Source organism: Saimiri boliviensis, chromosome 14 (assembly GCF_048565385.1).
Source record: "Saimiri boliviensis isolate mSaiBol1 chromosome 14, mSaiBol1.pri, whole genome shotgun sequence".
NCBI lineage: Eukaryota > Metazoa > Chordata > Mammalia > Primates > Cebidae > Saimiri > Saimiri boliviensis.
Genome location: NC_133462.1, coordinates 20,382,145 through 20,408,485, shown reverse-complemented (window position 1 = coordinate 20,408,485; position 26,341 = coordinate 20,382,145). Strand labels below are relative to the sequence as shown.

Genomic DNA, 26,341 nt, shown 5'->3' with positions numbered 1-26,341 from the left:
AGCAGGAATCTTGGGGTCACTTCAGAGTTCTGCCTACCATACTGGGGATTTCCTGTTCCATCGTTCCATTAGGTGATGTTCTACTTTAAGAAAGACCTTTCCCCTTTCACTGAACTTCTTTCTCTATTCCTTCCTTTCTTCTGTCAGCATAGACCAAAGAATTCTTTTTTTTTTAAGACCGAGTCTGTCGCCCACGTTGCAGTGCAGTGATGCAATCTCAGCTCACTGCAACCTCTGCCTCTTGGGTTCAAGCGATTCTGCTGCCTCAGTCTCCCTAGTAGCTGCGATTACAGGTGCCCACCACCACGCCCAGCTAATTTTTGTGTTTTTAGTAGAGACGGGGTTTCACCATGTTGGCCAGGCTGGTCTCGAACTCCTGACCACAGGTAATCCGTCCGCCTCGGCCTCCCAAAGCGTTAGGATTACAGGGATGGGCCAGCGCGCCCGACCGGAATTCATCTTTAATTCAAGACTTTACAATTCACTTTACAATCCACTGACATTACTCATTTTGCTCCCCCCGATAAATCTCTCTCTTACTGGTCTTGTCTAGTTCCTCTCTTCCGCAGCTCCTGGGAGACCCTCCTGGCACCACCCACCCGCGAGGCCTGCAAAGAGAGATCAGTGGGAGGAGGAGGAGCCGAGAGCCGCCACTTAGGCCTCCAACCAATCCCTAGCAGGGTGGGCGGAGCCCACATCCTGATTGGCTCCAGTCTCTGAGTCCAGGGGTGGCCGAGAACGGCGGGGCCACGCCCCCTAACGAGGCAGCCAATCAGGACGTGAGGTTCTGATTTCTCCATTGTGAAACTCCGGCGTTTGTCGGTTTGGGTCCTGGGATTCTGGTTAGCCCAAAGGGAAGCCTAGTGGGTCTGGCGCTCCGTTTTCAAGACACCTGGAGTCCCACTTGGAGTCCGTCTTTGTCTTAGGGCAAAGGTCATGGCCCCGAAAACTCCTCCTGCCGCCCAGCCTGCTCCTGACGCGCCAGCTGCCCCAGGCACGCCAGCTGCTCCAGGCGACACCGCTGCCCCTGGTGCCCCCGCTGCCCCTGGTGCCCCCGCTGCCGCAGGTGCTCCAGCTACTCCAGGTGTTCCAGCTGCCCCAGGTACTCCAGCTGCCCCAGGTGCTCCAGCTGCCCCAGGTGCTCCAGCTGCCCCAGGTGCCCCAGCTGCGGCGCCCAAAAAGCCAGAAGAGCCTACACAGACACCAGAGGAACTAGCATTTTATGCCCCGAACCACATGTGTTTGACCATCTTGGCTATATTTTTATTCCCTCCGCTTGGACTTGCAGCTCTGTACTTCTCTTTCCAGGTAAAAATAATCCCCAAGTTATAGCCTCTGTCCTTTTTTTTTTTTTTTTTTTTTTTTTCTTTTTTTTTGAAACCCAGCCTCACTCTGTCGTCCAGGCTGGAGTGCAGTGGTGCAATCTCAGCTCACAGCAATCTCTGCATCCCGGGTTCCAACGATTCCCCTGCCTCAGCTTCCCAAGTACCTGGGATTAGCAGGTGTGGGCCACAATGCCCGGCTTATTTTTGTATTTTTAGTAGAGACAGGTTTCCCCATGTTGGCCAGGCAGGTCTCGAACTCCTGACCTCAGGTGATCCACCCGCCTCGGCCTCCCAAAGTGCTGAGATTACAGGAGTAAGCCACCGCGCCTGGCCTGCCCCGTCCTCCATTTGGCCCCGGCATCTGCTTCTGTCCTGGGACCTGCGTAGGGGCTTTCCCTCAGTGACTACAGGTCTCCAACTCTTCTGCCCAGGGTTTCCGGACTCAGAAACCTACATCTATGCTTTCCACCCCTACAGACCAACAAGGCCAACCAGAACAGCGAATGGGAAGAAGCTTATACCAACTCAGGCCGAGCTGGTTGGCTGGGTGCATTCGCAGTAATGATCGGCTTAGGCCTCATTTATGGCTTAATCCTGTATTATTGAAAGCCAGGCATAGTAACCCAGGGGTCCGCTCCCCAACCAGGCCACCCACCAAAACACTAACCAGCCAAGTCAGTCACCAAGCAAGAAACTCAACCACTGAGACATCTTCTAGCCAAGAAACCCTCCAACCAAGGAACTCAACATTCAAGAAACCCACCAGCCCAGGAACACCCAGACCACCTGCCTGTACTGCTTCTACTCACTCGGCTCCAGAGCTGTCTTCATCCACCCTAGGGAGTCCACACTAAATGCCCTAGATCCCTTTAGCTCCTTGACACTGGGCTGTTCTTCCAGAGAATCTTAAAACCAAAAAAACTGGAATGGAATGTTCTGGTTTTTCGTGTGTGTGTGTTTGTGTGTGTGTGTGTGTGTGTGTGTGTGTACATGCCCATGACTGTTTTCTGGGTCAGTGGTCAATACTGTGTTTCCCTCCACCTGTTTCCTAGACTGTGAAAATCAGATTGTCTTAATGGTGAAGCCCACAGACATAGAATTCAGGCAGATGTGGGTTAAAAACTTACCACTGAGGCCGGGTGCGGTGGCTCAAGCCTGTAATCCCAGCACTTTGGGAGGCCGAGGCCGGTGGATCACGAGGTCAAGAGATAGAGACCATCCTGGTCGACATGGTGAAATCCCGTCTCTACTAAAAATACAAAAAATTAGCTGGGCATGGTGGCACGTGCCTGTAATCCCAGCTACTCAGGAGGCTGAGGCAGGAGAATTGCCTGAACCCAGGGGGCGGAGGTTGCGGTGAGCCGAGATCGCACCATTGCACTCCAGCCTGGGTTAACAAGAGCTAAACTCCGTCTCAAAAAAACAAACAAACAGGCCGGGCGCGGTGGCTCAAGCCTGTAATCCCAGCACTTTGGGAGGCCGAGGCGGGTGGATCACGAGGTCAAGAGATCGAGACCATCCTGGTCAACATAGTGAAACCCCGTCTCTACTAAAAATACAAAAAATTAGCTGGGCATGGTGGCGCGTGCCTGTAATCCCAGCTACTCAGGAGGCTGAGACAGGAGAATTGCCTGAACCCAGGGGGCGGAGGTTGCGGTGAGCCGAGATCGCGCCATTGCACTCCAGCCTGGGTAACAGGAGCGAAACTCTGTCTCAAAAAAAAAAAAAAAAAAAAAACTTACCACTGAAACTGAAAAACTGTATAGCCCTGAACAGATACTTTTCTCAAGCATAGTTCCTGTGTCAAAGCAGGCCTAATTGCCAATGATATTATGGGGATGATATTTAGAAATCTGAATTCAGTTGTATTTTCTAGGCATCTTATTTCAGCTGGAATTGGAGATGTCTAGTGTCTCAGAGCAGCAATAAGAAAACAGAAACCTCCTCTAGCTTCTGATATCCAAATGTCAAGCTCTTAGGGGAAGAATGGAAAGTCCTCAAGAAATGCAAATAGGCCGGGTGTGGTGGCTCACGCCTGTAATCCAAGCACTTTGGAGGCCAAGGCGGGTGGATCACCTGAGGTCGGGAGTTCAAGACCAGCCTGACCAGCGTGGTGAAACCCTGTCTTTATTAAAAAAAGAAAGAAAGAAAGAAATGCAAATAGCTTTGGCAGAAGAGCTGATGAAGACCACCTCTCCCTCACTCCAGAAAGGCATTGCTTCCCCACTCATGGAAAAGAAGATGTAGAGATTAGATAATAGTATATCCATAAGGAGACCCCTGAAACCTGCATCTGAGGAAGAGGGGTGTCAGAGACCCCAGCTATTACCTGTATTCCCTCCTCTCAGATAAGGCCTAGAAAAGTACCAAGTTCTCAAATATGCTCAGATATGCTACATGGTGGAGACATTTACAAAGAAATGACCTCAGACAGCCAAGGATGATACCCCATGGCCCAGCCTGGTGAAAAGAAGGGGGTTCCACAGGAATCCCAAGTGCCAGGTGGAAAGAGAACTACAGAGGAAAATAGGGATAAGCAGGGAGCCATCCTGCATGATTCAAAACAGAGATCAAGACTGACACCATGGGCTACAGACACCCAGGGGCTGCTTCCAATGCCCAAGCTTCGTGGACAACCCCAAGTTCAGAATCAGGTTAATATTTAGCACAATATTTAGCAGAATTAAGTTCCCACCACCACAGAGAATAGGGATTCTCAGTAGAAATTCAGTGGCGCTGCTGGGGAAGAGACTGCTCACTCTCCCCCAAGGCCCATCGCTTCTTTGTCCTGAGAACATTGCTCGGCCACATCTCAGAGGTTCCCCTCTGCAGCCATGAAATGTGCTTTGGTCCTGTGGAAAATGAGCAGAATTGACCTATACCACAAGCAAATCTGGCTTTTCAATGTCTTCTGGGACACTCCTGCAAGCTCCTCCTCCCCCGGCCAATAGGACAAGTGCTATCCATGTGATGATTTAGGAAGCCATGTGCTGCTGGGCGTGGTGGCTCACACTCGTAATCCCAGCACTTTGGGAGGCCGAGGCAGGCAGATCACCTGGGGCTGGGAGTTCGAGACCAGCCTGACCAACATGGAGAAACCCCATCTCTACTAAAAATGCAAAATTAGGTGGGCATGGTAGCGCATGCCTATAATCCCAGCTACTCAGGAGGCTCAGACAGGAGAATCACTTTAACCTGGGAGGTGGAGGTTGTGGTGAGCCAAGAGCACTATTGCACTCCAACCTGGGCAACAAGAGCGAAACTCCATATCAAAAAGAAGTAAATAAATAAATAAAAATAACAAAAAATAGGTGGGCATGATGGTGCATGCCTGTAATCCCAGCTGCTCAGGAGGCTGAGACAGGAGAATTGCCTGAACCCAGGAGGCGGAGGTTGCGGTGAGCCGAGATCGTGCCATTGCACTCCAGCCTGGGTAACAAGAGCGAAACTCCATCTCAAAAAAAAAAAAAAAAAAACACGTTAATTTGTCCACCCTTTCCCTTGACTTTAAATAACACCTTTTGTATACAAAATTTTCACACTAATGTGTGACTGCGCCTAGACTTTATTTCCGATCCAAAATCAATTTTGCATTACTACTGTTTTATAGCTTTATTTGTTTTCTGATTGGTTAGGTCTCCTCTCATTTCTCAAAGATTTCTTAGGAACTTACATGTATTTTATTCTCCAGATGAGCTCTAGAATCTGCTTGCCAAGTTCTGTCTTTAAGATCTTATCTGGCCAGGCGCAGTGGCTCATACCTTTAATCCTAGCACTTTGGGAGGCCAAGGCAGGCGGATCATCTGAGGTCAAGAGTTTGAGACCAGCCTGGCCAACATGGTGAAACCCTGTCTCTACTGAAAATACAAAAATTAGCTGGGTATGGTGGTGTGTGCCTGTAATCCCAGCTACTCAGGAGGCTGAGGCGGGAGAATCGCTGGCTGGGCGCGGTGGCTCACTCCTATAATCCCAGCATTTTGGAAGGTTGAGGCAGGTGGAACACTTGAGGTCAGGAGTTTGAGACCAGCTTGGCCAACATCATGAAACCCTGTCTTTACTAAAAATACAAAAATTAGCCAGGTATGGTGGTGCAAGCCTGTAACCCCAGCTACTTGGGAGGTTGAGGCAGGAAAATCACCTGAACCCTGGAGGCAGAGGTTGCAGTGAGCCGAGCTCACGCCATTGCACTCCAGCCTGGGCAATAAGAGCAAAATTCCATCTAAAAGAAAAAAAAAAGAACTATAATAAATTTAAATACACTAAATATATGATATACTTAATGGTGAAGGACAGAATACTTTACCTCTAAGTTCAAGAACAAGAAAAGGATGTTTGCTCTTGACACTCCTATTTGACATAGTGCTGGAAGTGCTAGTCACTGCAAGAAGAAAAGGCATACAGAGCCTGGTGCAGGGGATCACGTCTGTTATCTTAACACTTTGGGAGGCTGAGGCAGGAGGATCACTTGAGGTCAGGAGGTCAAGACCAGTCTGGGCCAACACAGTAAGATCCCATCTCTACAAAAAATATTTAAAAATTAGTGAAGCGTGGTGGCACGAGCTTATAATCCTAGCTACTCAGGGGGCTGAGGCAGGGATGTCACTTGAGCCCAGGACTCTGAGGCTGCAGTGAGCTATGATCACACCACACTGCACTCCAGCCTGAGGAACAGTGTGAGACCCTATCTCAAAAAAGAAAAAAAGCACATAGATTGGAAAGGAAGACATAGAACTATCTCTATCTACAGGTGACATGAGATATATATATACATGCGTGTGTGTGTGTGTGCGTGTGTGTGTGTGTGTGTGTAGTTGATGCAAAAATGATTGCAGCTTTTGCCATCAAAATTAATGATGGCCTGGCACGGTGGCTCATGCCTGTAATCCCCGTACTTTGGGAGGCATTTTTTTTTTTTGGAGACAGAGTCTCACTCTGTCACCCAGGCTGAAGTACAGTGGCATGATCTCGGCTCACTGCAACCTCCGCCTCCTGAGTTCAATGATTCTCCTGCCTCAACCTCCCAAGTAGCTGGGATTATAGGTGCCCTCGATGCCCAGCTAATTTTTGTATTTTTAGTAAAGACAGGTTTGACCATGTTGGCCAGGCTGGTCTCAAACTCTTGACCTCAAGTGATCCACCTGCCTCGGCCTCCCAAAGTGCTGGGATTATAGGCATCAGCCACCACACTTGGACTGCTTCGTTTTTTGAGACAAGGTCTTGCTTTGTCACCCAGGCTGGAATGCAGTGGCATAATCACAGCTCACTGCAGCCTCAAATTTCTGCGCTCAAGCCATCCTCCCACCTCAGCCTCCCGAGAAGCTGGGACTACAGGCGGACACCACCATGGCTGGCTAATTTCTTTTTCTTGTGTAAAGATGGGGTCTCGCTATGTTGCCCAGGCTGGTCTCCAATTCCTGAGCTCGAACAATCCTTCCACCTGGGTCTCCGAAAGTGCTGGGATTATAGGTGTAAGCCACTGTGCCCAGTCAATTATTGTTGTTTTAAGAGTTATTTATGTATTTTAGATATTTTAGATACTCCTTTATAACTGTTTTGCAAATATTTTCTCCTAGTCTGTGACTTGTCTTTCCATTCTTGTTTTTCTGTTTTTGTTTCAGACAGGATCTTGCTCTGTTGCCCAGGCTGGAGTGCAGTGGCATGACCCTAGCTCACTGTAGCCTCTGAACTCCTGGGGTCAAACAGTCTTCCCTCATCAGCCTCCCAAGTAACTGGGACCACCAGCACATGCCACCACACCCACCCAACTTTAAGAAAAATTTTTTTAAGAGATGGGGTCTCTCTATGTTCTTCAGACTGGTTTCAAACTCCTAGGCTCCAGCAATCCTCCCACCTCGGCCTGCCAAAGCGCTGGGATTACAGGTACAGGCCCCTGCACCCGATCTCATTCTCTTAATATGTTTTAAGGGTCTCAAACATGAGCCCCCTGAAAAGCTCATAGACCCATGGCAGATGTGGTATCTAATTGGTTGGTTTTTTTTAATAGCAAAAAAAAATCTCCACACAGATAGAAGAATGGGAATAACTGGGGCAAATGACAGCTGTGAACAAACCAGACATCCAGGAGTCACAGCTGCCAATCTTTCCTCCAGGAAGCCCACCTGGATCGCATCAGCCCATGGCACTCTCTTCTGCCTCTCAGTCCTCAAGAGGTGTCTGAAACTGGCTTCAGCTTTTCCTGCAAACCTATCCCAGTGGTGATCATGGTCCCCTGGGCCAGAGACCTGAGCCGCCCCTTGGATGTCTCTCTGGCTCCTCACACTCCTGAGGCTCCATGCTGTCCTCAGGATCTCTCGCAAAACAGCTTTTCCTCACACGTCCCTGTTTCAAAGTCTGCCCCATCCAATCCCCAGCCAGGAGCCCTGAGCCTCACCCTGAATCCCCTCCCTCCCTGCAGTCTATCAAACTTATGACTCATTTACTCGGCCTCCTCCTCCCTGCCCCAGCACTGTCCTCACCCTTCACCCCTTATCTTACTACAGTCTCCTCCCTGGGTACCAAGCTCTAGTCTCACCCCATCATCTTTCTCCCACTTGCTGACTCAACAATAGTTTATTTATTTATGAGACAGAGTCTCACTGTGTCACCCAGGCTGGAGTGTAGTGGTGCGACCTCGGCTTACTGCAACCTCTACCTCCTGTGTTCAAGTGATTCTCCTGCCTCAGCCTCCAAAGTAGCTGGGACTATAAGCGCAAGTCATCATGCCTGGACGATTTTATTTTTAGTAGACACATCGTTTCACCATGTTGGCCAGGCTGGTCTCGAACTCTTGACCTCAAATGATTCACCCACCTCAGCCTCCCAAAGTGCTGGCATTACAGGCATGAGCCACCACGCCCGGCCTAATTCAACAACTATTTAGAAAACCAAGCTCTGAACTGGACACCAAGGATAAAATGGTGACCTAGGCAAGCACGTTGAGTGAAAGGTCCCTAAATGCTGCCATTCCTCAGGGCCGGGTCTAAGCCAGCATCTTCCTCTGCTCTGGGTCTCACACCCAGCGCTTCCAGGTCTCTGTCCTAGCCCAATGAGCTCTCCAGAACTCCAGCCCTACTGCTTTCTGAGGCATCCCACAGACCTCTCACACCTGCAGTGTCTCAAATTGACCCACCCCTGCTGCTTATTTTTACCACCCCTACCTGGTGGTGTGCCTATCTTCCCACTGAACTGTGAGCTCCATATAATAGGGACCAGGGCTGTCTTGGCCACTGTGATGTCCCCAGAATCACCCAGCACAGGGTCAGCTCCCTGAGTTTATGGAATGGTGAGCACGAATGAATGGGAAAATGGATGCCAGGGAAATGTTAGGGTCATCCTATCTGCTCCTACCTTCCACCAAGACATGGGAAACCTCTTTCTTTTCTTTTCTTTTCTTTTCTTTTTTTTTTTAAGTTAGGATTTCACCATGATGGCCAGGCTGGTCTTGAACTCCTGACCTCAGGTGATCCACCCACCTCGGCCTCCCAGAGTGCTAGGATTACAGGTGTGAGCCACTGCACCTGGCCCGGGAAACCTGTTTCTGAAATCAAAGAGCAGTAAATCCAGGATCTCATCGCCTGGTTCCAGTCCTCCTAGGATGCAAGTGCCACTTTGTCAAGAAAATAAAGAGGGCGGGTGCAGAGGTTCACGCCTGTAATCCCAACACTTTGGAAGGCCGAGGCAGGAGGATCGCTTGAGCTCAGGAGTTCAAGAGCCCAGAAGTTGAGACTAGCCTGGGCAACACTGGTGAGATCCCATCTCTACTAAAATAAAAATGTTTAATTAAAACATTTTTCAACATTCATTAAAAGAAAAGAAAGGGAAGTGCCCGGGCCCGGTGGCTCACGCCTGTAATCCTAGCATTTTGGGAGGTCGAGGCGGGTGGATTGCCTGAGCTCAAAAGTTCGAGACCAGCCTGGGCAACAAGAGTGAAACCCCGTCTCTGCTAAAACACAAAAAATCAGCCGGGCGCGGTGGCTCAAGCCTGTAATCCCAGCACTTTGGGAGGCCAAGGCGGGTGGATCACGAGGTCAAGAGATCGAGACCATCCTGGTCAACATGGTAAAACCCCGTCTCTACTAAAAATACAAAAAATTAGCCGGACATGGTAGCGCCTGCCTGTAATCCCAGCTACTCAGGAGGCTGAGGCAGGAGAATTGCCTGAACCCAGGAGGTGGAGGTTGCGGTGAGCCGAGATCGCGCCATTGCACTCCAGCCTGGGTAACGAGAGTGAAATTCTGTCTGGAAAAAAAAAAAAAAAAAAGCCGGGCGCGGTGGCTCAAGCCTGTAATCCCAGCACTTTGGGAGGCCGAGGCGGGCGGATCACGAGGTCGAGATATCGAGACCATCCTGGTCAACATGGCGAAACCCCATCTCTACTAAAAAAAATACAAAAAATTAGCTGGGCATGGTGGCACGTGCCTGTAATCCCAGCTACTCAGGAGGCTGAGGCAGGAGAATTGCCTGAACCCAGGAGGCGGAGGTTGTGGTGAGCCGAGATTGCGCCATTGCACTCCAGCCTGGGTAAGGAGCAAAAACTCCGTCTCAAAAAAAAAAAAAAAAAAAAAAATCAGCCGGGCATGGCGGCGCGCTTGCAATCCCAGCTATTCGGGAGGCTGAGACAGGAGAATCGCTTGAACCTTGGGGCGAAGGTTGCAGTGGGCGGAGATCGCGCCACTGCACTCCAGCCTGGGCAAGACAGCAAGACTCCATCTTAAAAAAAAAAAGAAAGAAAGGGAAGCATCAAGGACTGTTTTGTCTCTTCCGGGTTAGCTGGTAGTGAGCGGGAGAACGAGGAAACGTGAGCCGGGCCAGAGTCTCTCCACGCCCTTTTCACTTCCACTCAGAGACCCACCCGGGAAAAGCGTGAACTGCAAGACCCAGCCTTTCCGCAGAGACTTTGCAGCGCCAGGGCCTGCAGTTAGCCCGGCAACCGATGACGTCACCGATGGCGCGTTCGTGACGTCAGAGGCGGGCGCCACACTTGAAGACGCTGAGAGAGGCAGTGGCGGTGGCACCGCCGCGGCGCTGTCATGGAGCTAGCACAGGAAGCGCGGGAACTGGGTTGCTGGGCGGCCGAAGAGATGGGGGTGCCCGTGGCGGCCCGGGCCCCGGAATCGACTTTGCGCAGGTGAGGATCCCTCCTGGAGTGAGGACTCCCACCCTGGAGATTGAGTCTCCGAGAGTGAGAACTCGACCCCTCATTCTCCATCGAGAGGGACCCGAGTTATTGAGTACTCCCTACCCTGGGAGGCTCCCCAGAGTGAGGTCCCTTGGCACTGGTGAGGATTCTCCACGAGTTAGCGAAGACCCCTCTCCGTGTGGAAATAGGATGTCCAGGGTGAGGCTGTTCCCGCAGCACCTCCCCTTCCCACGCTTACCCTAACCAAGGAGGACACTCAGGAGTTAGCCGTGGCCACCCTATTGGGGATTGACTCTGTAGGAGTGATGCCCACACCTGATCATGAGAACGCACTTCCTGGCAGTACATCCCCCACCTCCATCTCTGGATGTGACTGGTTAACCCTCTCCCAGGAGAAAGGGAGCACTGCCGCCCTCTCCGCTCTCCTGCCCCCCGGAATGAGAATACCACCACACTTAGTGCAAAGATCCAGTCCTTAAAAAAAAAAAAAAGTTGGCCGGGCGCGGTGGCTCACACCTGTAATCCCAGCACTTTGGAAGGCCGAGGCGGGCGGATCACGAAGTCAAGAGATCGAGACCTCCTGGTCAACATGGTGAAACCCCGTCTCTACTAAAAATACAAAAATTAGCTGGGCGTGGTGGCGCATGCCTGTAGTCCCAGCTCGGGAGGCTGAGGCAGAAGAATTGCTTGAACCCAGGAGGCGGAGGTTGCGGTGAGCCGAGATTGCGCCATTGCACTCCAGCCTGGGTAAAAAGAGCGAAACTCCGTCTCAAAAAAAAAAAAAAAATGTTTTGCCAATTAACTGGTTGTAGTGGTGCCTGCCTGTAGTCCTCCCTACTCTGGAGGCTGATGTGGGAGCATTGCATGAGCCCAGGAGGTTGAGGCTGCAGTGAGTTATGATCGTACCGCTGCACTCCAGCCTGGGCAACAGAGCAAGACCCTGTCTCTTAAAAAGAAAAAAAGAAAAAAAAAAAAGTATGGGCCTTGCCTCCCCCAGAAATAAGAACTCCCTAGTAAAGACTTTCCCTACTACCATGAGAATGAGGATCTGGCACCCTGCGTGCTGCCCCAGGCATATGCTTACACACTGTCCCCACAGGCTGTGTCTGGGCCAGGGGGCTGACATCTGGGCCTACATCATGCAGCATGTGCACAGTCAGAGGTAAGCTGGGCTGGAGCAGGGGAGGGGCCACCAGTGAGGCCCACAGTAACTCCTCCTTCTGCCTCTGTACTATAGGACTGTCAAGAAGATCCGGGGAAACCTACTCTGGTAACTGCTTCTTAAAGCTATCCCTTCCTGTCTTCCCCACTGCCATCAACCCCTGTCCCTACTATGCTGTCACACTTCTTGCCCTCCCCACTGCAAGCCCCTGTCATCCGCTGACTCTGGCCTCATTTTCCTAGGTATGGCCACCAAGACAGTCCACAGGTGAGAAGCATATGCTACAAGATTATCTTTCATCCAAAAAATGACTTGTAGATCTTCTGCCCTAGATCCAGCTAGGTGCTGGGTGACACTGGGTCACAAGACAGCCCTGATCCCCGTCCTCACAGGTTTTATAGTCCAGTAGAGATAGCATTAGCTCGGCCAGACACAGTGGGTCACACCTGTAATCCCAGCACTTTGGGAGGCCAAGGCGGGCGGATCACCTGAGGTCAGGAGTTCGAGACCAGCCTGGCCAACATGGTGAATCCCCATCTCTACTAAAAATACAAAAATTAGCTGGGCATAGTGGTGCACACCTGTAATCAATCCCAGCTACTTGGGAGGTTGAGACAAGAGAATCGCTTGAACCTGGGAAGCAGAGGCTTCACTGAGCCAAGATCGCTCCACTGCACTCCAGCTTGGGCAACAGAGTGAGACTCTGTCTCAAAAAAAGAAGAAAAAAAAAGATAGCATTAATTAGCTGGGGATGGAGAGGTGAGGCATAGATATGTGGCAGCAAAGCTGATGAGGAGAGAAGGGACAGGTTTGGGAGAGATCCTGAGGCTAGTGTGGGACCTAGCAGGTGCAGGGGGCTCAGATGACATCTAAGGGGAGGCTTCCAGGAGGCCTTGGGACTTCGAGGTGCAGGGCTCTGGGAGGAGATCAGGACTGGGACAAAGATGTGGTGTCACCAGCACAGACAGGAAACAGGCTCGAAGGGTGAGTGAGGCAATCCCAGGAAAGAGGGAGCCAGTACCCTAATGCTTCTGCGTCAGACGCAGAAACTGCTAAGCAAAAACCTCTGCCACCAGTTGAGCCTGGTATCCCTCAAAAGACAGGCCAGGCTGACCCCCGATCAGACTGTGCATCTGACCCTGAATCTGATCCTCCCAGGTCCGTCGGAAGTTAGAGCTGGAAGCTGCTGTGACCCGCCTGCGGGCAGAGATCCAGGAGCTCAACCAGAGCCTGGAGCTGATGGAGCGAGATACTGAGGCTCAGGGTAATCCAGGGGGCCAGAAGACAGGCAGCAGCAGAATGTGGGGCAGGGAAGGTGCTGATGGCTACCCTGTTCCTCCCACAGACACGGCCATGGAGCAGGCACTTCAGCACACACAAGACACCCAGCGTCGAGCCCTCCTCCTCCGGGCCCAAGCTGGGGCCATGCGAAGACAGCAGCTTAGGCTCCAAGATCCCATGCAGCGGCTGCAGAATCAACTGAGGCGCCTGCAGGACATGGAGAGGTGGGCCTCAGGGACCTGCCCTCACCAGGCTGGGCTGCCAGACATTCTCTTAGAGACCCCAGGGCTCTGCCGTGATCCCTTCTTGGGTTCCACAATTCTCAGCTCCCACCCTTAGGATGGAAGGTCCACAAGACCAGGAGGTTTTGTCATCTCAGTTACCTGCATTTCTAGTGCCTAGAATGATACCACTTGTATACCTAGAACACCAGCTCTGGGAAAACAGCCACAAACAGAGAACAAGTCCCTGCCCTCCTGGAGTTTATACTCTGATACAGAGAAGACAGATAGTAAACTAGGAACCAAACAGACCCTATCATTTCTGGTAGAGATGAGTGCTGTGAAGAAAAGCCTATAATAGAAGGGAGAGGGAGATGCTGCCCTAGCAGGCGTGGTTAGGGAAGGCCTCTGCGGAGGTAACGTTGAGTTGGGAGAGGAGTTTCTGTGGAGAGGGTTTCTGCAAGAGCAGAGGCAGTGCACTCAGCATGCAGAAAGAGCAGCCAGGGGGCCAAGTCAGCTCCAGTTTCTCAGGTAAGATAGAGAACCTGAGGAGGTGAGGGTGAAAGAGTGGACGGAGAACTGTAGATGATGCATTGCAATTTTACCCTGATACCAGTTCATGCCCTGCCTTGGTCACTTGGATGACCTTAGGCCGGTCACAATGCCTCACGCCTGTAAACCCAGCACTTTGGGAGGCAGGTGGATCAGTTGAGGTCAGGAGTTCGAAACAGGCCTGGCCAACATAGTGAAACCTGATCTCCACTAAAAAAATATAAAAATTAGCTGGGCATGGTGGAACGTGCCTGTAGTCCCAGCTACTCAGGAGGCTAAGGCAAAAGAATCACTTCAACTCAGGAGGCAGAGGCTGCAGTGAGCCAAGATCGCACCACTGCACTCCAGCCTGGGCAACAGAATGAAACTCCAATTCAAAAAAACATTGGGCTGGGCATGGTAGCTCACGCCTGTAATCCCAGCACTTTAGGAGGCCGAGGTGGGTGGATCACGAGGTCAAAAGATTGAGACCATTCTGGCCAACGTGGTGAAACCCTGTCTCTACTAAAAAATACAAAAATTAGCTGGGCGTGGTGGTACGTGCCTGTAATCCCAACTACTCGGGAGACTGAGACAGGAGAATTGCCTGAACCCAGGAGGCGGAGGTTGCAGTGAGCCAAGATCACACCACTGCACTCCAGCCTGGCACCTGGCTCTGTCTCAAAAAAAATAAAATAATAAATTGAATGCTCTTAGGCCGGGCGTGGTGGCTCACGCCTGTAATCTCAACATTTTGGGAGGCTGAGGCAGGTGGATCACCTGAGGTCAGGAATTCGAGACCAGCCTGCCCAACATGGTAAAAACCTATCTCTGCTAAAAATACAAAAATTAGCCAGGCGTGGTGGTAGGCATCTGTAATCCCAGCTACTCAGGAGGCTGAGGCAGGAGAATCACTTGAACACGGGAATAGGAGGTTGCAATGAGCCAAGATTGCGCCACTGCACTCTGGCCTGGGTGACAAGAGCAAAACTCTGTCCCCCCCCCAAAAAAAACTGGGTGACCTAGGGCAAGGTATTTAACTTCTATATGCCTCAGATTCTAAGATCTGTGGAATGGGGATAATATTAATACCAAGTTTATAGGGTATACATGATCATTAGGTGGAATAAATCATGTAAAGTGCTTACAAAAGTGTCTATTAGCCATTGTTACTATTCTGGGTTTTTTTCTTTTTTTGGGGTTGGAGGGGGACGGAGTCTCACTCTGTCACCCAGGCTGGAGTGCAGTGGCACAATCTCAGCCCACTGCAACCTCTGCCTCCTGAGTTCAAGCGATTCTCCTGCCTCAGCTTTCTGAATAGCTGGGATTATGGTTGTGTGCCACCACATCTGGCTAATTTTTGTATTTATAGTAGAGACGGGGTTTCACCATGTTGGCCAGGCTGGTCTCGAACTCCTGACCTCAAGTGATTCACCCACCTCGGCCTCCCAAAGTGCTAGGGTACAAGCATGAGCCACCACACTGGGCCCATTGTTATTCTGAGTGTACTGGGGAAACATCACATTATTTTGAAGGGATTTGAGCAGGGACATGATTGTCCTTCGTATTTAACAGTCACTGACTCCTGAGTGGAGAACAGTCTCATGGGGCAAGAGCAGTGGGGAGGCTAATGCAATAATCCAGCTGGGAGGTGACAGTAGCCTAATCTGGAGATGGCTCCCGAGATCTAGGCTTAGTGATTCTTCTGACTGGCCTTGCTGGTAGTGAGAGGAGATGGGGTACAGACATCTGTTCTCCCAGGGACCCTAGCCCCAGCTGCACTTCTCCCTCCAGGAAAGCCAAAGTAGATGTGACCTTTGGATCCCTGACGGCGGCAGCTCTGGGCCTGGAGCCTGTGGTCCTGGTAAGAGTCTCCGTCAGGGGAGAAGGAGCAGGGAGCCTGGAGTCAGGCAGATGCCAGGGTCCCCCTCAGGTCCCTTCCTCTTCTCCCTAGCGTGATGTCCGAGCAGCCTGCACCCTCCGGGCCCAGTTCCTGCAGAACCTCCTGCTTCCCCAGGCCAAGAGGGGCAGCCTCCCGTGAGTGTCCCAAGCCCCCAGAGATCCTCCAGAGAACCTGGGCTTTGAGGGTGGTGGCGTCTCTTGTTTATTAATTCCTCAGACACTGAGCTTCTGGGCTACATTCTATGGAAGGGGACTTCTAGGCTGGGAAGAGAAGGAGACAGACTCATACTAACAGTGACAGCCAGGTCAGGGCTGTCGGGGGAATGGGGAGGCCTGAGAGGCTCCGAGCACCCAGAGGCAGTGCCCTTCCCAGCTAAGAAGGCAGGGAGGGGAGAGGTTCTCTGGCGAGGAGGCTTACCTGGGGTGAAGGGTCCAGAGAGTGTCCCAGATGAACAGCCCATGTAAAAGCCCCAAGTTGGTATAATTGGGGAACTCAAGTGTTACAGGCATAGGGATGATGACAGCCCCTACCTTATAGGGTGGTGGTGATAACTAGAGGATAATTGATGTGTATTATAACATTCTCTGTCCCCGTATCCAACCCCACAGAACACCTCATGATGACCACTTTGGCACTTCCTACCAGCAGTGGCTAAGCTCCGTGGAGGTGAGAGCGGGGCTCTCAGGAAAGCCCACCCGTCTGGCCCCATGATGAAAACTTAGGGTGCCAGGACCTAACTCTTGATAACAGCCCCATTCCCATGGGGTCTCAGCTCACAGCCCTGCCCTGACTTCACCCTCCCTGCCCCTAGATGCTGCTGACAAACCACCCCCCCGGCCACGTCCTGGCTGCCTTGGAGCACCTGGCTGCAGAGCGGGAGGCAGAGATTCGGTCGCTGTGCAGTGGGGATGGGCTTGGTGATACAGAGATGTCCAGGTATGGGGTAGGATGTTCCTACAGTCGGGGAAGGCCCGGTGCGTGGGTGAGCTGGGACAGCGTCAGGACCTGGCCCAGCCACCTGCTCATGGGTGGGACTGAAACCCACTGCCTGGTGGGGTGGCAGGACTGATACTGGCCCCCTCGAGTACCGAGGCAAGGCCACAGCACGGCTCCCTCAGCAGCTCTGCCTCCACCCCAGGTCCCAGGCCCCGGACCAGTCAGACTCCAGCCAGACCCTACCGTCCATGGTTCATCTCATCCAGGTGACCCCAGGGCTCGCCCCCTCACTCTAAGACCCTCTCAATCTCCTCACCCATGGACCATGCCCATCCTGATTCTGTACCCCCCTTGCAGGAGGGCTGGCAGACTGTGGGTGCACTGGTCTCCCAACGGAGTGCCCTCCTGAAGGAGCATCAAGTCCTGACCCAGCGCCTCCAGAGCCTGGTGGAAGAGGTGGAGAGACGTGCCTTAGGATCCAGCGAGAGGTGAGGGGCCCTCGGGGCAAAGGCCTCTAGGCCGCCTCGCTTTTGGGTATCTCAGCCCATTGGACTTTTTCAGCCCCTGTGGCTCCTATCTCTGCCTCCTCTCCCTGCGGTTTCTCTCCCTTGTTTATGGTCCCCTGTGTGACTCAGTCACCTTCCTCTCCTCTGCTGGCCCTACAGGCAGGCATGGATACTGGGGCTTCGGGGCTGTGGCCTGTGGGTGGAGCTCAAGGCCCTGCGTGCTCAGAGCCAGGAGCTGGAGGATGCAGCCGGGCATCGGCAGCTCCTGCGGAGGGAGCTACAGGCCAAGCAGCTGCGGATCCTGCGCTGGCGCCAGCGGGTGGTGAGAGGCTGGGCCTGGGGAGGGCCAGAGAGGAGGCTTCGAAAGTGGCTCCCGCCTGTGATCCCAACACTGTGGGAGGCCGAGGCAGCTGGATCACGAGGTCAAGAGATTGAGACCATCCTGGTCAACATGGTGAAACCCCGTCTCTACTAAAAATACAAAAAAGTAGCTGGGCATGGTGGCGTGCGCCTGTAATCCCAGCTACTCAGGAGGCTGAGGTAGGAGAATTGCCTGAACCCAGGAGGCAGAGGTTGCAGTAAGCCGAGATCGCGCCATTGCACTCCAGCCTGGGTAACGAGCGAAACTCCGTCTCAAACTGGGCCTGAGCCCAGTGAGATGCTGTCACTGAAAAAAAAAAAAAAAAAAAAAAAGGGCCGGGCAAGGTGACTCACCCCTGTAATCTCAGCACTTTGAGAGGCTGAGATGGGTGGATTACCTGAGGTCAGGAGTTCGAGACCAGCCTGTCCCAGAGTCATGGTGAAATCCTGTCTCTACTAAAAATACAAAAAAATTAGCTGGATGTGGTGGCAGGCGCCTGGACCTGTAAACCCAGCTACTTGGGAGGCCGAGGCAGGAGAATCGCTTGAACCCAGGAGGCAGAAGTTGCAGTGAGCTGAGATCACGCCACTGCATTCCAGCCTGGGCAACAAGAGCGAAACTCTGTCTCAAAAAAAAAAAAAAAAAAAAAAAAGAGAGAATACTGTCACTTAAAAAAAGAACTGGGCCTCCTAGGCAAGAGGAGCCCAGGTGAGACTCCCAGGCAGAAGCAGGACCTGAGCAGAGAGGAACACTGAGGCTGGGAAGTGGGAGGAGTGAGTCTCAGGGTATCCCGGTTCCTCAGGAGGAGACACAGGAACAGATCCGCCTGCTCATCAAGGGAAACTCGGCCAGCAAGACCCGCCTGTGCCAGAGCCCAGGGGAGGTGAGAGGGGAGTTGGGTGAGGTCTTGGTAGGGCCGGATCTGCCAGGATGGGGCTTGGTGGACTCAGGCTGCCCCACCCATCTCTCCCATTCCCCACAGGTGCTGGCTCTGGTCGAGCGAAAGGTGGTCCCTGCATCTGAGGCAGTGGCCCCGCAGAGCCGGGAGCTGCTGCGCTGTCTGGAGGAGGAAGCCCAGCATCTGCCCCATGTTCTGTTGGGCCCGCTGCTGCGGCACAGCCCTGGAGAGTGAGCCTGGGGCTGCCCCAGCTCTGCCCCACATCTCCTGCCGTGGATGACTGTCACTCCCTGAACCTCCTTCAGAAAGATAACCCCAGACCCCCAGTGTTCGTAGGCTGCTAGACCTCACCCTCAGGTCACTAGCCCTGGTCTGGCATCCTAGTCCCCAGACCCACCTTGAAGTTCCTGGGCCCCCAGATCCTCCAGAACCCAAGGCCTCCTCTCATTGCCCATCCAACCCAGACTTCTCCCCACCCCCAGGTTGAAGCCCCTGCCCACGGTCCTACCGTCCATCCATCAGCTGCACCCCACGTCCCCAAAGGGCTCCAGCCTCATAGCGCTGAGCCACACGCTGGGGCTGCCCCCAGGGAAGGTGAGTGCCGGTCTCCTGTGACTTGTCTCCCCAGCCCCGCCCAAGGTGACTGTCTTTCCCTCCTCCTCCAGGCCTCAGAGCTGCTCCTGCCAGCAGCTGCCTCTCTTCGCCAGGACCTTCTGTTCCTGCAGGACCAGCAGGGCCTCCGGTGCTGGGATCTACTCCACATGAAGACCAGCCTGCCACCAGGCCCTTCCACCCAGGGTAGGCCTGCCCTGCTGCCCCATCCAGCCTCCCTGCCCTTTCCCATTACCAGCAGCCTGCACGAGTCCTTACCAGCAACCCCATTGCTTACGCAGTGCCCACTGTGTGCTAAGGGCTTTAAACATTCCCCCTTGTTTCATCTGCACAGCACAGCAGTCCCATGAGGTAAGCGCTGCTGTTTTCTCCATTTTACAGAGAAGGGAACTGAGACAGAGGTTAATAGGTTGCCCAAATGGCAAAGCTGGAATTTGAATCCAGGTGGTCCGAAATGGATCTGTGCTCCCAACCGCTAAGCTACTCTGTCCATCAACTCTCCACATGTTCATTCATCACCATGACATAATACACAGTTCAGAGCCTGGGAATCATCTCCACCCTGTCTCTTCCTAGCTGTGTGGCTTCCCGGCACCTTAGTGTCTTCTTCAGTAGAGTAAGCATAATAACAGTGTCTTACCGAGGTGCTGAGCAGATCCAGGCAGGGGACCCACACAGGGCACTGAACACTGCCTGGCATGCAGTAAGCACCCTGCGTATCCAGTGGGATTAGCATCATTGTCTGTGTGCACACACAGTCTCTTGGAGTCATTATGATGAGGAAAGGGACTTTTTTTTTTTTTTTTTTTTTTTTGAGACGGAGTTTTGCTCTTATTACCCAGGCTGGAGTGCAATGGCACGATCTCAGCTCACCGCAACCTCCGCCTCCTGGGTTCAGGCAATTCTCCTGCCTCAGCCTCCTGAGTAGCTGGGATTACAGGCACGTGCCACCATGCCCAGCTAATTTTTGTATTTTTAGTAGAGACGGGGTTTCACCATGTTGACCGGGATGGTCTCGATCTCTTGACCTCGTGATCCACCCGCCTCGGCCTCCCAAAGTGCTGGGATTACAGGCGTGAGCCACCGCGCCTGGTGAGGAAAGGGACTTTTTAAAATTGAGACAGAGTCTTGCTCTGTCTCCAGGCTGGAATGCAGTGGCTGTGATCTCCGCTCACTGCAGCCTCTGCCTCCCGGGTTCAAGCAATTCTGCCTCAGCCTCCCCAGTAGCTGGGACTAGAGGCGTGCGCCATCATACCCAGCTAATTTTTATATTTTTACTATAGACAAGGTTTCACCATGTTGGCCAGGATTGTCTTGATCTCTTGACCTCATGATCTGCCCACCTCAGCCTCCCAAAGTGCTGGGATTATAGGCATGAGCCATCGCTGCCTGCTAGAAAGGGACTTTTAAGACCCCCAGTTAACAGATGAAGAAACTGAAGCTCAGAGAAGTTGTTCATTCCTGGATTCACTCAGCAAATACTCACCGGGTGTCTGCCAGTTGCTGGCCCAGATGGCTTGAAGGGGAGTGAGGAGAAAGCTCCCCACCCCAGGGGTTTCCCCCAGATGGTAGTAAGGAGTAAAGAATGAAAGGATAAACAGATGGAAGAGGAGAACTGCTGAGAAATGGACTGGCAGTGCCAGCAGCACTGGAGGAAGAGACTGTGTTCAGGCCTCTGAGTTTGGGGCTCCCTGCCCTCCACCTCTCCACCAGGGGAGGGAGCAGTGTGTTCAGGAGCAATGAAAGCAGCCCCAGACCCTGCACAGCCTCTGCCCACTGTGCCCTCTGCCTGCCTTATGGGTTTTTTTTTGTTTTTGTTTTTGTTTTTGTTTTTTTTTGAGACAAGATCTCGTGGCTGGGCGCGGTGGCTCACTCCTGTAGTCCCAGCACTTTGGGAGGCCGAGGCAGGTGGATCACGAGGTCAAGAGATCGAGACCATCCTGGTCAACATGGTGAAACCCCGTCTCTACTAAAAATACAAAAAATCAGCTGGGCATGGTGGCGCGTGCCTGTAATCCCAGCTACTCAGGAGGCTGAGGCAGGAGAATTGCCTGAACCCAGGGGGCGGTGAGCCGAGATCGGGCCATTGCACTCCAGCCTGGGTAACAAGAGCGAAACTCTGTCTCAAAAAAAAAAAAAAATCTCGTTCTGTCACCCACGCTGGAGTGTAATGGTTCCATCCTGGCTTACTGTAGCGTCAACTTCCAGGCTCAAGCCATCCTGCCTCAGCCTCCCAAGCAGTTGGGACCACAGGCATACACCAGCATGCCTGACTAATTTTATATTTCTTGTAATCATGGGCATCTTGAACTTTACACATCTGTTATAGAACTCCTGGTTCTCTCTACTCCGGAAAACAATTTTGTTCCTCCACTTCTTAGTGCCCTCCCTTCCTAAATGATCTCACCCTCACCAGGCGCGGTGGCTTACACCTGTAATCCCAGCAGTTCAGGAGGTGGGGGTGGGCGGATCACCTGAGGTCAGAAGTTCAAGACCAGCCTGACCAACATGGAGAAACCCCATCTCTACTAAAAATACAAAATTAGCCAGGCATAGTGGTACATGCCTGTAATCCCAGATACTTGGGAGGCTGAGGCAGAAGAATTGCTTGAACCCGGGAGGTGGAGGTTGTGGTGAGCCAAGATTGTGCCGCTGCACTCCAGCCTGGGCAACAAGAGTGAAACTCGGTCTCCAAAAAAAAAAAAATCTCACCCTCCTCATCCAAGTGCTTTACCAAGAAACCCAGGAGTCATCCTTAATTCTTCCTAGCTCCCTAACCCCACCACCACCAGCTTGAACCCTTCAGCCAGCTCTAAGGGTCCCATCCCCAGAGTTCCCCCATCTGCCCTTCCCCACTAGCCTACAGCTCCAATAATTCTACCTGACAGCAGACCGAGTTGAAGAAAGAGCCAGTGTCATGATCAAGGTCACAGGGCAGGGATGGGATGGGGTCAGGATTCGGGCCCAGCAGGCATGATCTCTCTGCTCATCTGCACTTGCTGAGCTGGGCCTGTTCTGCGTACATGGAGAGAGTAGGCCCAGTCCTAGTCCCAGAGAGAAAGCACCGCTAGGATGAAGCTGGAGGAGGCAGAGGAGGAAGCCTTGGGTTGAGGAGTGTTGGAAGGGCCTCCAGGAGGAAAGATGCTGTCTCCTGTGGGCTCTGCGGATAGGCCAGGCCTTTCCACATTATGAAACTCAAATACCTGCCCAAGAGCTTGGACTCTGCCTTGGGGGCACTGAGGAGCCTTGGGGGGTTCTAGATAGGGGAGGGAGAGCATCAGATTTAGGCTTCAGGAAGATCACTGTGGTGTAATGCGAAGGGTGAACCAGAGTGCGAGACCAAGGCCTGGAGCAGAGGAGAGAAGAAACGCTCAGGAGACTGAGCAGACAGCCGTGGAGATGGGCGGGCTCTCAGGGAGGAAGGCATCCAGAAGAGGCCTAGGCCAGCTGAGTGGGGGAAGCTGCCCTTGAGATGAGGACCTGGGAAGAGGGACAGGTGGTTTGCAAGACATGCTGAGGTCAAGACTCGGGGACTGGAGATTTGAGGACCCATTGCTGTAAGGTACCAGTGAGCCAGAGGACTCAAAGCTGCCTCCCGGCTTTCTCACCCTCAGAGCTGCTGCAGATCCAGGCATCCCAGGAAAAGGAGCAGAAAGAGAACCTGGGGCAGGCTCTCAAGAGGCTGGAGCAGCTGCTGAAACAGGCGCTGGAGCGAATCCCTGAACTGCAGAGGGTCGTGGCGGACTGGTGAGAGGGGAACGTGCTGCGGGTGGGAAGCAGAAAAGTCGACTCGGGCCAGGGGGCTGGTGAGAAGGAGCAGGCCATGGTTTTGCGGGGAGGCCAACAAGGGTCTGGAAGGCCAGGCCTCCCCTCTGACGCCGTGCCCTTTCCCAGGTGGGAGCAGCCAGGCCAGGCTGCCCTCTCTGAGGAGCTCTGCCAGGGCCTCTCCCTGCCCCAGTGGCGGCTGCGCTGGGTTCAGGCCCAGGGAGCCCTGCAGAAGCTGTGCAGCTGAAGAGAGGGTGCACAGAAGCCCAGAACTTCACGCTTTTCACCCGGACACCTCACCTCCCCCAGGACACCTGGAAGAAGGCAGCGCCAGGATCCTTGGCCGTCGTGCCCCCCAGCATCTGCAGTCCCCTCACTTGCTGTTCTACGGCTCCACTCAGCTCCCTGGCCCCGATCCTTTCATCCTGCTAAAGCCAAGAGAATGGGGTACTCTGGACCCCACCCTGGGCACCCCTGAGATCCCTTAGTCACTTTCATTCTTAGCAAAAAGTAATTGAGCACCTCCTGTAGGCGCTCGGGAGTCCACACTGAACAAAAGAGAAGGCCCTGCCTTCCAGGAGTTGAGTTCTAGGGCAGGGAGATGGAGTTTACGAGATAAGGAAAGTATATATGTAGTATGCTGCAGGTTAACTGCTGTGTGGGAAATCCAGCAGGAGTGGGACGTATGATTTGAATCAAGGGCCACACTGCCCAGGTCACACACCAAGTGGTGAGCAGGAGAAATGGGGGTGGCCAAGGAAGGGCTTGCAGCTCAGGGCACCAGCACGTGCAAAGGCCCTGAGCCAAAATGTGCTGGAATAAGGGCCATTGGTGGGGGCAGTATAGGATGGGAGGAGGAATGTATTAAAAGATGAAATTTCCTTCTAGTTTGTTTAGTTTCTTTTTTCACATGTAAATCAGGCATTTGGAATTTATCCTAGCATGTGGATCCAATTTTGTTTTATTTTACAGGGATCCTAGTAACACTTACTGAAATTCCCAGTCACAGCAGCAGTTGTCTCTGAGGGAAGGTGGGTGGCAGGGATCAACTGAGGAGGAGACGCAGAAACGTCTTAGGTGATGGGAATGTGCCGTGTCGAGGGCGGCGGAGGTGACACAGGTACGGAGAGTTGTCAGTACTCACCTAGCTGTAGACTTAAGGCCTGTGCATTTCACTGCGTGGGTTACTCAATTTATAAAGCAAAGCCTTACTCACTGCTTTTGAGATGGCACCTTTTTATGCACTAAATTTCCATGTTTAATTAGGTTGTATCTGGCTTCTCTCCAGACCTGCTTTGTATTTAACCCTCCATGTGCCATTACCACAGTAGTTTAATAGAAAGGCTTATGACACATTGTCATATGTGTTTTTGTTCTCTTGTTTTGTTTTGAGATGGAGTCTCACTGTTGCCCAGGCTGGAGTGCAGTGGTATGATCTCAATTCACTGCAACCCCCGTCTCCCAGGTTCAAGTGATTCTCATGCCTTGGCCTCCCCAGTAGCTAGGATTACAGGCTCACACCACCATGCCCCGCTAATTTTTGTATTTTTTGTAAATTCAGGGCTTCACCATGTTGGCCAGCCTACTCTCCAACTCTTGGCCTCAAGTGATCTGCCGCCTCTGTCTCCCAATTCTTCACCTGCTGGGATTACAGTTTCCCCTGTCTAGATAATTTTTTTTTTCATAAATTAAGTGAACATTATATTTAATTTTCCCGGTCCCAGAAAAAAGACAAACACAGACGGTAGTTTTACTGGTGTTGCAGTAAGTTTTCAAATTTGGGAGTCTGTCCGCTTTATGATCTTGAACCTTGCTGTCCATCTCCCACACAGCTTCTCTCTTGGCCTCAAGAGCCCCTTCCCTCTGCCAGCTTTCCTCCTGCCCTGGCTGCTGTTTCCCAGCCTTTCCACACTGGCTTTCCCATGATTGTCCTTAGTGAGCCCACTCCTCCTGTCTCCTCATCACAGTTCCCAGCCCCCACCTTCCTACTGAACTCAGCAAAATCTTAAACTTCGTACAGTAGTGACATTGTTAGTAGTAACACTGGCATTATGATTCTGATAAAATAGACCATTTAAATTTTTTTTTTTTTTTTTTTTTTTTTTTTTTGAGACAGAGTTTCGCTCTTGTTGCCCAGGCTGGAGTGCAATGGTGCGGTCTCGGCTCACTGCAACCTCCGCCTCCTGGGTTCAGGCAATTCTCTTGCCTCAGCCTCCTGAGTAGCTGGGATTACAGGCACACGCCACCATGCCCAGCTACTGTTTTGTAGTTTTAGTAGAGACGGGGTTTCACCATGTTGACCAGGATGGTCTCGATCTCTTGACCTCGTGATCCACCCGCCTCGGCCTCCCAAAGTGCTGGGATTACAGGCTTGAGCCACTGCGCCCGGCCCCCATTTAAATTTTTGAGACTCTACCTTACAGTTTTTGAAATTATATATTAAGCAAATGAGAAGCGATTTAATGTCATTGGGACCAAGATTTTTAGTGTAAATGAAAAAAGATACCAAATATAAAATCAAAGAAGTAAATACCCTATACTCTTTCATTTGAGTTGGAAATATCAGAATAAAGTCATGATTTCTCTCTTTCTGAAAAATATATTATTTCAAGGCTGGGTGCAGTGGCTCATGCCTATAATCCCAGCACTTTGAGAGGCTGAGGTGGGTGGATCACCTGGGGCTGGAAGTTCAAGACCAGTCTGGCCAACATGGAGAAACCCTGTCTCTACTAAAAATACAAAATTAGGCGGGCGTGGTGGTGCATGCTGTAATCCCAGCTATTTGGGAGGCTGAGACAGGAGAATTGCTTGAAGCTGGGAGGCAGAGGTGGTGGTGAGCAAGATCTCTCCATTGCACTCCAGCCAGGGCAACAGACCAAGACTCCATTTCAAAGAAATACACACACACACACACACACACACACACACTCTCTCTCTCTCTCTCTCTCTCTCTCTCTCTCTCTCTCTCTCCTAGTTAAGTCCACTAAAAAGGTCTGATATGTATAATAAATATAATGACACCTCAGTAACACTGAGAAGAACTAGTGTACAGACTGGTCTCTAAGTGCTATTTCTAAGAACCAGGGACCCTTGTGAAAACAGCTGATTCCAGGTCTGAGGCAAGAAATGTGCAGAATATGTACAGGATATTTTGTACCAGGAAGCAAAGAAGTCTTCCAAGACTACTGCGGCCAAGTCAAAGGGACTCAGGAGCCAGTCTGAAGGGCTCTCACTGGCCCAAAGTGGGACATGTTGAGCAGCAAAAGTACTACAGTCGGACTGGATGCAGTGTCTCACGCCTGTAATCCCAGCTACTCAAGAGGCTGAGGCATGAGAATTGCTTCAACCCAGGAGGTGAAGGTTGCAGTGAGCCAAGATCTCACCACTGTACTCAAGCCTGGGCAACAAGAGCAAAACTCTGTCTCAAAAAAAAAAAAAAAAAGTACCACAGTGGTTTGAAGCACATCAAATATGTCTGAATGTGTAAGTTCATGTTGATACTCATACACATACACCTCATTGAAATCACCTTTGAAAAATACTAAAAACCCACTCATTATTTTGAAAATGTTTTTATATGTAAAATAAGGAAAGAATCAAGCATGTTCTCTATTTTTCTTTGTGTGTGGGGGGGTGTGTATGTGTGCGTGTGTGTGTGTGTGTGTATGTGTGTGTGTGAGAGAGAGAGACGGAGTTTTGCT

General features: G+C 51.9%; 2 protein-coding genes across 2 annotated transcripts; both read left to right on the top strand.

Annotated features, from left to right (window-relative positions):
- The first annotated feature begins 456 nt into the window (after positions 1 to 456).
- Positions 457 to 2,252, top strand: PMIS2 (PMIS2 transmembrane protein). Its single transcript, XM_074385730.1, has 2 exons — positions 457 to 1,308; positions 1,803 to 2,252. Exons 1-2 carry the CDS (start codon positions 937 to 939, stop codon positions 1,929 to 1,931), a joined length of 501 nt encoding a protein of 166 aa, XP_074241831.1. The 5' UTR covers positions 457 to 936; the 3' UTR covers positions 1,932 to 2,252.
- Positions 2,253 to 9,979: 7,727 nt separating this feature from the next.
- Positions 9,980 to 24,833, top strand: HAUS5 (HAUS augmin like complex subunit 5). Its single transcript, XM_010347933.3, has 19 exons — positions 9,980 to 10,452; positions 11,564 to 11,626; positions 11,702 to 11,734; positions 11,869 to 11,893; positions 12,785 to 12,890; positions 12,972 to 13,131; positions 15,454 to 15,523; positions 15,614 to 15,696; positions 16,171 to 16,228; positions 16,374 to 16,498; positions 16,701 to 16,764; positions 16,856 to 16,986; positions 17,164 to 17,326; positions 18,168 to 18,248; positions 18,348 to 18,493; positions 18,746 to 18,857; positions 18,929 to 19,061; positions 22,490 to 22,622; positions 22,770 to 24,833. The coding sequence occupies exons 1-19, from the start codon at positions 10,355 to 10,357 to the stop codon at positions 22,885 to 22,887; spliced, it is 1,902 nt and encodes a 633-aa protein (XP_010346235.1). The 5' UTR covers positions 9,980 to 10,354; the 3' UTR covers positions 22,888 to 24,833.
- The last annotated feature ends 1,508 nt before the right edge of the window (positions 24,834 to 26,341 follow it).

Bases quoted from the DNA above. Each gene is read 5' to 3' on its own strand.
- HAUS5 (XM_010347933.3), top strand. From the start codon at position 10,355: ATGGAGCTAGCACAGGAAGCGCGGGAACTGGGTTGCTGGGCGGCCGAA. The intron at 13,132-15,453 runs GTGGGCCTCAGG...TTCTCCCTCCAG, and splicing joins CGCCTGCAGGACATGGAGAG to GAAAGCCAAAGTAGATGTGA. The intron at 19,062-22,489 runs GTAGGCCTGCCC...TCTCACCCTCAG, and splicing joins ACCAGGCCCTTCCACCCAGG to AGCTGCTGCAGATCCAGGCA.
- PMIS2 (XM_074385730.1), top strand. From the start codon at position 937: ATGGCCCCGAAAACTCCTCCTGCCGCCCAGCCTGCTCCTGACGCGCCA. The intron at 1,309-1,802 runs GTAAAAATAATC...CCACCCCTACAG, and splicing joins CTCTGTACTTCTCTTTCCAG to ACCAACAAGGCCAACCAGAA.